Source organism: Pinus tabuliformis, chromosome Q, assembly GCF_031772625.1.
Source record: "Pinus tabuliformis cultivar Carrire ecotype Pingquan chromosome Q, CPIR1, whole genome shotgun sequence".
Lineage (NCBI taxonomy): Eukaryota > Viridiplantae > Streptophyta > Pinopsida > Pinales > Pinaceae > Pinus > Pinus tabuliformis.
Genome location: NC_142296.1, coordinates 14787525 through 14801067, shown reverse-complemented (window position 1 = coordinate 14801067; position 13543 = coordinate 14787525). Strand labels below are relative to the sequence as shown.

Genomic DNA, 13543 nt, shown 5'->3' with positions numbered 1-13543 from the left:
GTGTATGTAATGACCCTTCCAAACTTTATATTAAAAAACTGATTTGATAAATTTCATATTAAACATAAATGTGAATTAAACTTTGTTATAAATATAAAATTTAAAACTTATAAATATATATATAATATTAAACTTCATAAAATTAAAGTTTATAATAAACAAAAGATATAAAATATCAAACTTATGTAAAAGGTAACGCAAGGGCCAAACATGAAAGATAAGTAACGTACAGAAGATCAGAGAGAAAGGTATCTGAGAGTGAAATGCATGCGGAGGCGTGTCGGGAGGAGGAAGAGCGGTGGCCGTAGGCAGGAGGGCGGCCACCGCCAAGCCTGCAATTATAAAACCACTGATCTGAGCCGATCACGGGGGGCAGCAAGGCAGAGGAGAAAATCAGCAGAGAAGGGAGGACAAACCAGAGAAAGACAATTGACTAAGGGAAGAGCTTTAGGTATCTGAGGTTCGGGGCACGGGGGACAGTGAGCTTCTGCGAGAAGCTTACTGGATTGAGCAGCCAGGCTCTGCTCAGTCTAGGCTGGGTGGAATTGGTTTCCCGGTAATTGGTATCAGAAGCAACCACAACGCCATCAACTACACCAGAGCAAGCAGCAATTCAGGTAGGTGTCCAAATTCTCTTATTGTATTTCAATTCAGTTTGGTTCTTACTGTATTTTAGTTCTAATTATTACCGAATTTCAGTTTATGGTCTTTACAGTTACATATTTCAACACTCCCTCTTAACTAGGGATGAATTTGTTATCACTTAGAGAAAACCCTGGCTGTGAGGGAAAAACTCTAAGGTAACCTTTAACCGCTTTGGTATTGAAGTTAGCCCCTCAATCTAGAGGGGGATCTCTCCTCAAACTCAACTACCCTAGGTCACAACGGTAGTAGGTCTGTTAAACGCTCTATGGACAGATTAATGTAAAATTTGTTGGTGTGGTTGGAGCTAAGTCACCGGATTCGCCGTTTTTAATCCATAAAATTCGAAATTCGCCGTATTTCAAGCTGAAACGAATATGTTCGTTCAAGTTCGCCGTATTTCATGCCGTATTCGAATTTCATGCCGTATTCGAATTTTTGTCGATTAAATTCGCCATTAAAATCGTTTAGATGCGTTGAAATTCGTTTAGATGCGTTAAAATTCGTTTTTTTTCGCGCCCGCGGGTATGAGTGTTGCTGTTTTAGCCTTTTAGGTTTCATTGGTTTCGTTGTTTAAGTTTTCATTGCCGCAGACGCCATAGACTACAGTCTACAAGACAGAGACTACACGGACACCTTGACGGGCTCGGGTTTCGTTGTTTAAGTTTTCATTGCCGCCGCAGACGCCATAGACTACAGTCTACACCTTGAAGGCTTGACGGGCTCGGGTTTTTCCAGAAACAAAGAAAACTGCCGCGTGCTGTGCCTGTAACTTGTAAGTTTTTCCGTCATAGTTATAACTTAGTAATGGAACGAACCATGGTCCATAATGTTACAAATTATTTGTTTGCTGGAGCCTGGTGGAGTTACTCACGTCCTGTGCGGCAGCCGGCTGTGCCTCTGTCCAAAATTTAGCACCGAGACCTTGTCCAAAATTTAGCACCGAGACCGAAATCATCTCTGCAATTTACAATGATATATCAGACCTTAACATGCACTTCAAAACAGTTATAACAGTCATCCAAATTTGTGAAATTTGCCCAAACAGTGAATGCCCAACTGATGCAAATGACATAGAAATGTGTTAGGTATTTTTATGTCACTTAAATGAGTTACATGTCACTGTCGTCAAGTAGTTATATGGTTGTAAGTTTGTAACTAAAACAGTGACTGATCAAGGGTTTGGAGATCATCTCTTCAATATCTCTTCAATATCTCTTCAATATACTATGCCTTCACGAAATTCTGTCTCATTGAGATCACCAAAAAACTATATCTGAGATCACCGAAATTCCTCTTTGAAATCTGAGCTCTGGAGTCTGAACTGTGTCTGAAGAGTCATCCAATTCTTCTACTCCGTGGATCGATCCTGTTCCAAATGCAACAATGGATGATGCTGATTTGTACATTGATAGTGACAGGGAATTCGCTGATGAATCTGGTGCTGAAGCATCTAGCGGATTCATATCTCATACTGCTCTTGATGACATAGAACTTTTTGATATAACAAGTGGGCAACAGGAACGTCAAGAATAAAACTTGTGTTCCTGTTTTAGAGTTCTAGTTTAGTTTTTGCATGAACAATTTGCTAGAGCCTAAAACTGCCAAGCTAGCTGCTACTTTAAAGTTTAAAGTTTAAACTCTCTTTTTATCTTATAAATTATAATGCAGAGTTTTTCATTGAACTGCCAAAAGAATATATATTTGCTGTTTTTGTATATTTTTTTTATGCCAATCTATCTTTAAAAAATAGTTATGAATGGTTGCTTACAAAGTTACAGCCTACAGGATTTCTTATAATCATGTTTTAATTTTTTTGGGATATTTTCTAGAATCTGTGCTTGTTTTTCATGCCTTGAGGATTCACATGAAGTGATAAAGGTATTCAGGTTTTATATACCAGCACTAAATAGATATGTTTCCAGGTATGTTGAGTCAATATATGTGAAATTGCAAGGCTGTCCTTTGAATACAACAATTGCTGTAATAAATCTGTCAATGCTGGCCTGAACTTTAAACACAAATTATATCTGTACTTTCAGATCTGTTTAAACTTCTTTGGTGGGGGTTTTGGGTGTTTTGAGTAAGAGTATTTTGAGAGGCATTCAGTCCTCTTAATCACTTGATGTAACCAAAACTGCTAATGAAGATAAAGGCTGCTGTTCACTCTTATTTGATGACTGTTTACTGTTCTATTCGCTTTGATGGTTACATCATATTTTGGTTGGTGATCAAATGGTATCTTTTAGAAATTTTCATTATTTCTTTGTCAATATGGTTGACTCATTAGCAATTTTCATGTGCTACATAACTTGCTGATTTTTCCTATACATTTCAAGCTTTTCATCGAATTATGCTTTGACTCCATTATTAATATAATTTCTAACAATAAGATAGTCTTTATAAGTGTATAAATCTGCCCTCTATCTTTAATATACATTTTTTTTTTCGAATTTCTATATGTCGAATTTTATCGACAAAATTTGAGTTGCCGAACTTTATTCGAATTTCAAGGTCCTCGAACTCGAACTCGAACTCGAACCTGGTGACTTAGGGTTGGAGTATGGGAAAAAACCATTAGGCAATGGAGTCAAATAATCTGAGTTAAGAATAGCTTGGTTTGTAAGGATTTTGCATTCCAAAGCCGTGTATTTCAGCACTATGCTAGACATTAATCATTTATAGCATGAAAGGAAGAAGAGGAATACACTCAGAGCTTTAAAAACAGAGCATCATAATGAGAAATTCTGTATTTAACTCATCAACTGAAAGGTGAATATATGAATATAAGATATAGAGCATTGTGACATGAATTCTACATCTACTTATTGATTCAGATGAGAAGCTTAAACACTCAATGAATAACAAAGAAAGAACATAACACTAAGAAACATACCACAAATGCTGAAAAATGAATCTTTGGTATAAAACCCTTATACTTCTATCCAAAGTTCTTCTATTAATCAAATGCACATAGTTACAATAGGTTTTCTCTTCAAAGTCCAACCTTGTACATTACATAAATGATAGTCTTTATAAACTACTTACAAACTGTTCAAGATCCAAAAATAATGGATCTCAAACCTCTTCATCTATCTATAGCTTACTAAATCAAATAATCAAGGAGATAAGATCTAACCCCAAGTCAAATTGATGAGGTGGCTCTCCAACTGATTGGGCATTTTTTTTCTAAAAATAGAAAAAAATAATTCTGGCAAATTCCTGAAAATAGGCTTCAAAGATCCATTCGAAACTCTCAAACTGTGATAGTTGTGTAAAACCTGAAAGAGGTTTTTGTTAATTGGTTCATTCCCTCCAAAAGACTCTTTGGGTTTTCAAAAATTCATCCCCAGTTGTTCGAAAACTAATTTTTAAAATAGTGACTAAAACAAGAAAAAACTAAATTGCAAAATCCTGAAAAATAGGCTTCAAAGATCCCTTTGAATCTCTCAAACCATTACACCTGTGTAAAAACTAAAAGAGGCTTTTTTAAATGAGCTTGTTAATAAAAAAAACCTCTTTTGGTTTTTAAAATTTCTCTTCCAATTGTTTGGAATATGTACCCAAAGTTATTGTGTTTTACAGGAAAAAAACAGAGATTTGTCGTTGACAAATTAATTGTCAACGCTCGCTTGATTACACTTCCAAATTGACGCTAATAATCTAGTTATCAGTGCTTTTATACTATTTTTTACAAATTAGCATTGACACTGAAACTGTCAGCGCCTCAAAACCATTAACTAAAAGTGTCATAACAGTTGGCTCCATGGGGATGTTGTCGATCATAGATGGCAACAAAAACCCCGATAGACCAGAGGCCTAATCCATTGGATGCTCTCAACCTTTTACCTGAAACCGGCAACCGTACTTGCAACTAATTAACTCTGCAACTGAAAACCAAACACTGGTTACTGCAAACTGAAAACTGAAATTAATGCTTGCCCCAGCAAGCTTATTGCACACAATCCTACTTTAACCTGCTAAATAATTGTCGGATCAAGTGACACAAAAATGCCAATATAGTGTAATGACCCACCTAAAATTGCCAACAAAATGTGAATATTAGTGTGCATACGAGGCATGCATATGATAGCTACATATGCATGCAACATATGTACTGCCCTAGTATACCTACTAGTTAATATTGAACACGTCTAAGTACAGGGTAACGAATTAATTGTTGAAGTACTAGGTAAATACCTAATTCACCAAAATGTAATGAATATGTAGAGTGGGGTACTTATTAAGTATACCAACACTATAAATGACACTAATCAAAGCACTATTCAAATAATATACATATCAATAAATACAAAGGATTATATAAAATTAATATAAAAAGAATTAAAATATATATTATTTGTTTGATATACTAACCAAAATAATTATAGACTAAAAGGTAGAACCCACAGACTTCCAATTCCGCTCCCAAGTAACATTGGTCTAAAAAGGTGGCTACGTTGCCTGTAGCGTCTTCTGGAGCGGAATTGGAAGTTTGTGGGTAATTTTGACGTTTACAGGAGTAGAAAAGGTTTACACAGCTTACAAAGAGAATGCGCGAAAAAAGGGCGAAAGAGGGCTTCGCGGCTTTTTATAGAGAAAATGACTAATTTTGGCGGGTTTCACTTTCGGATGAACAGTTGACGGTTTTCGGTTAAATGGGGGAAGCGGTTTTGGAGGGTCATCGCACCGCTTTTGTGGTGCGGGCAGTTTTCGAGAGGGGTCACCCGATGCCATACATCGTCTGACACGTAGCATCGGGGGCCAGGAGAAAAACCACTTTATCGGGTGGTTATTGTTCAGCCATCGGGCGCGGCCGATATGGTTGTGCGTCATTGGATGTGGGGGAGGGATGATCAACGGTAGTCGGGAGGCAAAGCTGCACAGGGGGAAATGATGGGAATTGATGGGGGGCCCACTGGTTTAATTATGATGGTTCGGGATTAGTTTAGGAACTAATCCTGGGTTAAATGATCGGGTCGGGTTTAGTGAGGGATTAGGGAGTCGAGTGAAGCCGATACGGGATTACCTTAAGTTTTACGAGGGTTAGGTAAATCAAGTGAAGTTACATCAGGATAAGGGGTAGTTTATATTAGTTTTTATTAAAACTAAGGGGTTGGGGTATTTTACATAAGGGAATTAATTTAATACGGGATAATGGTGTTTTCGAGGAAATTATATAATAATATCATAAATTAATATGAAAATGTGATGGCGGGGTGGGTTTTTCCTTAGTACAAGGGTAAATTAAACTTTTGCGCACTTAGCTTTATACTTAGTAAAAGGCTTTTTTGTGGGTTTTTTGTATGAAAGGGTTTTACATGGGGGTTCCCATTTTTCCTAGGTAAGTGATGTCAACCATAGGAAAGTGTGATTTTATTAGGGAAATGAGGGGAAATGAAGGGAGATGAATTTTCTATGAAGGGGGTTCTAGTACTTGTGCCTATAAGTCATCAAGCCGAGGGTCCGGTCCCTCCAAAAGTCAGAGAAATGCTCTGAGCCCCTTTGACTTAAAGGATTTAAGTACTAGAACTTTTTTATGGGAAATTAGTGAAATAAAGGGGTGAAATGAATGAAGGGATGTTAAATAAACCATATTGTGAACCATTGTCTTTGCTTTGTTTACTGCTTATGCTCATTTGAAAGATGCATTTAAAACAATGACATAAGTGCTTTTGTGTAATCACATGATATTTCTGCAACCTTTCTACTACTTACCCATTTACTCATCCTACCATTTTTTCTTCATTTTATTTGGGTGCATTTAAGCTAGCAAACCCTTATCAATCTTTTCTTTTCTTTTACAAAGTAAACTATCTAATTCTAACCTTATATCATCCAAGGGCTCAGATTAAACTGATGAGCTCATTTTATTTACTCTGCCTATCTAATAATCTACCAAGATTACACTCTTTGGTCAAATTTTATTCTCTAACTATAAACATAAAATTCAAAGCATGGTATAATCAAGATTAAACAGTTTGATTACCATGGATTGTGGCATGAGTAACAAGCTGCACACAATCATTTATTATGCATAAAAGTAAATAGTAGTGGCATTTTGACTTGCACACTTTCATGGTCTCTTTTTGTCTTTTGGGGTTCATATATCTTTCTTTTTTGACCTTTTCTTATTCTTTTTGTCCTTTGATTATTCTTTTAGGATCTACCCTCTTTACATTTTTTAATTTTTTAATATGGAAAACATTTGCAGAAAGCAAAGGTATGTACAATATTACAAGGCTTAACATTAGTTATTCAAAATTATGACTCCTATTGGTATAGGAAACTAACAAATACCATCACCCCCTTGCGAATTTAACCACTCTTCAAGCTTGCCGATATATAAACCAAAAAGGGTAGGAGACAGTGGGCAACCTTACTTGACCCCGATATTGCTTCTAAAACTTTCATAAATGCTTGCTGAAGCTCTAATTTTGACTTTCACCTCTTCATACAACCTATGCACAGCTGCTCTCAAATGTTTAGGAACCCCACGTTCCTCCATTCTGTGCCAAAGCTTATCCCTAAGAACCGAGTCAAACGCTTTCTGAATCAACAAAGCAACAAAAGACTTCTTCCTTTTTCTCCCAAACTTTTTCAATGATGTGCCTTAAAGTTATACAATGATCAACTGTGGAATGTTTGGGTCTAAAACCTACTTGCCCTTTAGCATGCTTAACTCTTTCTTCTGCCCACTTGCTAATTTTGTTTTCTAGTGTGCTTCCAAATAGCTTTGCAAACAAAGGGTTTATCATGATGGTCCTATAATTGGAGGGATTATTGACATCACTGCTCTTGAAAAGAGGTATTGCCATACTAGTTGTCCAATCTGTGGGGAGCCCTAGTTGTATGATGTTGTTGAAGATTTTTGTAATGTGAAGTGCAAGAATCTTTGAGCCCCACTTTAGATATTCTGCTTGGAGTTCAGCTAAGTCTTTTGCTTTTCCAACACCCAACTTCTTGATACCCATCTCTACCTCTTGTACCGTGAAGAGTTCAGTATCAGTGTTGACCAAGGGGGGAGGGTCAACCTTGGAAACCCGCTCATAGAGTTGTCTTGCATAGTCAAACCATTTAGAAGTTGTAATATTATTTCCAATTTGTATCTTTTTCGATTGGAGCTCCTTCCAAAATAATTTGGGATTATTTTTCCCAAGGAAGATTAGTTCTTCCCTCCTTGAAACCATGAAATCAGCCTTTTTCTTGCTTAATAATTGCTTGTAAGCTTTGAGCTTTATGTTATCCTTGTTTGACTCTTTCCACATTCTCCTTGCTTTTTTGCATTCCTCGTCAAACCAAGCATTAACCAGAAAGCAATTTGTTTTAGACTTCTTAATTTTTGCTCTTTTGCACTTTGCAAGTGCGCATTGAATTAAATGTGTTAATTCATGACTATGAAGGTTGTGAATTGTAATTTTCTCCTTCTCGAAGAGCCTCTCTAGCGTCATTTTGAAGGTATTACAATTTTCTATGTGCATAATTTTCTCAGTTCCTATGGTTATTTATTTTTCAGTGAAATTGCAGTTGTGTTTTATTCAGTATTTGCCGCAAATATAAGCAGAAGAAAAATAATCAATTGATAGGAGAATAATAACCAGCTAACTGCAACATTAATTAAAATTTCACACAACAGACCTTGCATCCTTCATCTCTCTTTCTCTATCTCTCTCTCTCTCTCTCTTGCACATTCAACAGTGGGATCTTCAATCTCTAGACTTTCTACTGTATCATTGTACTTTGAGTAGCTTAGCTACATATTTAGTTATGGTTCCTTCATTTTGCTTTCATTTGTTTTCAGCATCAATACAGAAGTTGCCTTCACATTCCCACATTGTATTCGTGTTGGATGTACCTTTAAGTTCCATTGACCTGCTTTTGTGTATGTTTATTGGACATTAATAGAAATATCTTATCTTAGATTATATAACAAAAACATTATGTTGTAATTGTACATACTTCTTTGTAATGCATCCAAATTTCCGAATGTCTAGCACAACTTACATTAATAAACAAGAAATAAAATCATTTGCAAAAATGCATAAATGACATTACCACAATATCTGGAGGATGCTTCTGAAGGAAACGCCGCACTACCATCTGTAGATATAGTGAAGGAAACACAAATGGCAATGCTTCAAAAAATCCAATGGAGCTCAACCCACTGTTATCTCCTGCATAAATGCCATGCAGTCAAAGCTCAAGCAAGAGAGATATTAATGTAAATAATCTCTTAGATCTCACTAACTTCAAGTATGATTAGCGGATAATAGATCTGGTGACTGATTAAATAAGCTATCTGTGATTTCAAAGTCTGAAATAACAATGCTTGAATATCCTAATCTTATACAGCAACAAAGGAAAACAACCCACCAATCAAAACAGCTCCTGCCGCTTTCATTTGGTGACCACCAAGAGCATAAACCACAATATTACTCCCATCCAATTCTGCCTGTTTCAAAATCTCTTCAGTTAAATATGCCCCATGCATATCTCCCATAACATCACCTGTGCTGATCTGCAAAATTACATGCACCCGTTTAAGTTTCCTTATTGCCAAAAGTTATTTGGCAGGAAGCACCATATCCAATAAAAAGCCATATGCCCCATGCATATCTCCCATAACATCACCTGTGCTGATCTGCAAAATTACATGTACCCAATAAGTTTCCTTATTGCCAAAAGTTATTTCGTATGAAGCACCATATACATTAAAAAAACACACATACATGTGTGTTTATTCAAGTATATGTATATATGTGTGTGTATGATATTATTTGATAATATGATCCAAAATGAATCTACATAGCTGCTACAACGTTTTCATGGCGCTCTAGAATGGGGGGAATAGAATTTGGGACCACTGATCCAGATGGCTATGCTGGGACAGCTCAAAAATGCCCCTCATTATGTCAAATTTTCAAGACCTAAACTTTAGATGCATTTTCAGGCCTGCCTTCAACTAACAATTCCCCAAGGTATACATCACCTCCAAAAATTGCTCTATTCATTGAGATCTTTCCAACAAGCTATTGTGTCCCTAAAACAAAGCTCTTCACTAAAAGATGAAAGTTATGGCCTTGGCAAGGTAGCCACTAATATTTTCTCCACAAGTATGTGTTGAAGCCATATCAGCCCCCTATGACTCATCCATTCAATGTTAGTAACGTCTAGAGTCTGCCAAAGAATTCTAGAAGCATCATGAAGATACTAAGAGGTTTATAAAACCCTAAACCTAACCCTACTTCTAGCTCTCAAAAACCTAACAAAAGGAGGGAAAAAGGGTTCACTTTCTTTTGGTCGTCATCACTATTCCATATTATGAGCAGTATGTCTGAAGAAGGGACTAGTAGAGCAGAGTGGGAGAAGCAATTTATGGAGAACTGTAACAGACCATAGTGTAGCTTCACAGTGAGTTTGGACCTCTTTGTAATCTGCATTATAATCTCCATTGTACAACAAGAAGAAAGGCACAGTGCTTCATTTCGGTAGAGTTTTCCGGCATCAAGTTTCTTCGAGGTAAATATTGTGTGTGTGCATGGTATTCCATTGTGTGTCTTTGTTATTGTAGTTCTATTTTCTTTTCACTGTAGCTAAAGAATATATATGGCATCGTTGATCTCTTTTCCTCAGCAAAAAAGGGGAGTCAATGTTGAGGGAAATGTGGGCTGATCAAGCTACAGCTACAATTGCTAAAGCCACAAGATATAAAACAGATAAGCCAGTTAGGTTTCCTGCACGTCCTTGACAAGCTTTGAGAGAGTATATATGGAGCCTTTTTTAACAAAGAAGGGGTTCACTTCAAAGCATAATTTTGACTTCCCTATATTTTCAAGTTTGTGAGAGCCCCAACGCACAAAGGCAAGCACTTTGAAATTTCATTTAAGTTGTATCATAGGAATTTTGCAGAGACCTGTGTGCCCTGCCATTTCCAAAATATTGAACTGGACCTCATATTTGGAGTTTATTTGAGAAGAGCTCCATAAAGAAATATTTCCAAACTCATATCATTTTTACGGCTCATCCTAACATCTGCTGAGTGAAACCTTGCGTGTATGAATCTGCTCAAACCCTTTGCACTTATAATGAAATAATCCTTCAAACTTCTCTACCAATTTACCTTATTCTCTGTTTATTTTCTTCCTGCAAATCATGGTTGTCTCATTTGCTTACAATATATTTGATTAAGGGGAAAAATATATTTATTTCAGCAGTGCAGTTTTTATAAATATTAAAAATTTGTTTTACACTGTGATTAGTAAGAGAATTATCTAGTCCACCCTTAAGTACGGATAAATGATTTAAATCTTATATGTTAATGCAAGAGTAGCATCATTCTCTTTGAGTTTATAAGCCTCTATGTTAGCTTGCTGTCTAGCATTCTTCTCCTACTACACATGATGAACACAACTGAAAATTATCCTTCATACAGAGGAACCACCTTTCTAAAAACAAAGGACAGCACTCTTCAATTTCACCAAAGATTTCCCTCAACCTTGACTCCCTTTTCCTAGTGAGGAAAAAAGATCAACAGGTGTGCTTTATCTTTTTGTTAAATCATTAAATATGCGGAAAAAGAAATGTCACACAATCAAGCATATGTTCACTACATTAGAAATTAGTTTAAGATCTATTCTGACTAGCCAACTATTGCAATACCCCAGGCGGTTTGCCCATAATAATGCCTTATTTATTATACATGCATGGAGAAGGGACTTCCAAACAGATGGGTTGGTGAACATGCCAATGGTAACAAGCATACATTTACATAAGCAAGCAAGTTCACATGCATGCTAGCAAGAACATTAACATCCAATGTTGCCTTCTTCCTTACAGCTATGCTTACCTACATGAGTCCTCAGTAACATCACATAATATTTAAAATTGATATGTAACACAATTAATGTCTTGATCAAGTTGGGAAATAAAGGACCATCTCGTGCAAATAATATGCCAGGGCTGCGTACTACAGTATGTCTATAGAGGTGTCTATCATTAGTATATATGTCTAGATATGTCGGTCTATGTGTACTATATATGCTACTATGCATATACACATTACACATGTATATATGTAAGAAACTGAGAAATATTCACTAGCTGTCATGTGCCCACTCGACTATAAACCATATTGATCAAAAGCTAAGTTGCACGAAATGCCGAAACATCCAGAAGTTTCTGAAACGGGGACGGCTCGAAACGCGAGCCCTGGAAAATGGAAATGCAGCCGAAACATCATATATATATATATATATATATAGTCAATATTAAATAAATTATAATTTATAACACATTATTTTGCAAGAAAAGAAAGAATGAGACATATAAATGACATTTTAGAAGGAAATCCAAATTTATATTAACTCCAAGTCTCCAACAGATGATTACATGATGCAAATATCCAAAATTAGCCTTTATAGATGAGGCTTTACATTATGTGCTAAAACTGAAATAAAACATGAACTAAAGACAATCATGGCTACATCAACATATCATTACTAATACAACTCCTCATCCTCATCAGCAAAGATAGAACAAGATGCTTGTTCAGCAAAAGAGGCAACTCTACTAGTGCTTCCAGATGCACTTGCATCACCACTGGCAGAAATATCAAGAGCAGAAAGAGAGAGCTCTAAATCTGAACATTTTGCATCCACATCCCATTCTTTATGAGGTCCACTTGTATATTCTTCACCCCTATGAGACACAAGGTGTAGGTTTGAATGCACATATACAAGGTCCTCTGCCTTCTGCGATCCCAACCTGTTGCGCTTCACACTATGAATGAAACTGTAGGTGCTCCAATTCCATTCTGTTGATGAAGAGCTTGCCACTTGTGATAGGATACGAGTGGCAAGACTTTGCAAATGAACACCACTTGCCCCATGACAAGTCCACCACTTAATTGGGTCCATGGTCCTCCTCTCATCCAAAGCTGATATGTCTGCAAAATCCTCTAATCCAGCAGCAAAACAAGCAAATTCTTGCCTTACATCAGTTTGTAAAGAAGCTGGAAATATCCTTTGAAAGGATTTCTTCATTCCATTTGCCACCTCCTTATCCTTATGTGGAGCCTTCCTCTTCCCATTGCTTTCAACAATGAATTCTTCATCATAAAATTTTGGATTCAGAGCATGTGCCAAAGTGTGCAATGGAGCGTTGAAGCCATTCCACCTGGTAACAATAATGGACCTCACTTGTTCAGCAAAATCAAAATCCACAAAAAGAAGTGTGGGAGCCTCTTATGTAATAATTTCCACAGTTTTCTCAACCATGGTACCCATGCCATCATAAACCTCTCCTAAGAAAGGTTTTTGTGTGTCTATAACTCGAAGAAAATCAAATGCAAACGATGTGAACTTGAGCAAGAAATCAATCTTGCTCCACCAATCTTCATCAACTAACACCCTCCTCACCATACTTCCCTTCTCTGAATCTACATGTCTCCACTCGGCCCAAGTTGGACGCACCACCATACTCATTAATGCATTTTTAACATCAACAAGGCGACGCGACATGATGAAGTTTGAGGCATATCGTGTCTCGACAACTTTCAACAACTCCAATTTGGAGTATTCTCAATATATTGCTTGAGATTGGTGGTGGTTGGTGATGAATTTTATAATCTCCCTAGCCTGCCCTGTGACCTCCTTAATCCATTCTGTTTTTGCCTCAATCTCTTCTAAAATCATATTCAAATTGTGGACAATGTGAGTCCAAAATATGTGATTGTATCTACTCTCAACAATCAAGCCTGCGGCTTTGGAAATAGGTGCATTATCTGTGATAACTTGCACCACATTTTCTGAACCTACTTGTTCAATAACAGAAATTAAAATATCAGCGATGAACTTACTATCCTTTATCTCACCCGAACAATCTTTTGCTTTGATGAACATGG

At 36.7% G+C, this 13543-nt stretch overlaps 1 protein-coding gene across 1 annotated transcript in view; it reads right to left on the bottom strand.

Moving 5' to 3' along the window:
- LOC149218023 (uncharacterized) overlaps positions 1–13543 on the bottom strand; it is a 245419-nt gene that overhangs the window by 205258 nt on the left and 26618 nt on the right. The window contains exons 2-3 of the mRNA XM_089386459.1: positions 9016–9160; positions 8698–8816 (exon numbers count right to left, since the gene is read on the bottom strand). Of these exons, the coding sequence (XP_089242585.1) occupies positions 8698–8816; positions 9016–9160 (264 nt within the window). The remainder of the gene's footprint in view (positions 1–8697; positions 8817–9015; positions 9161–13543) is intronic.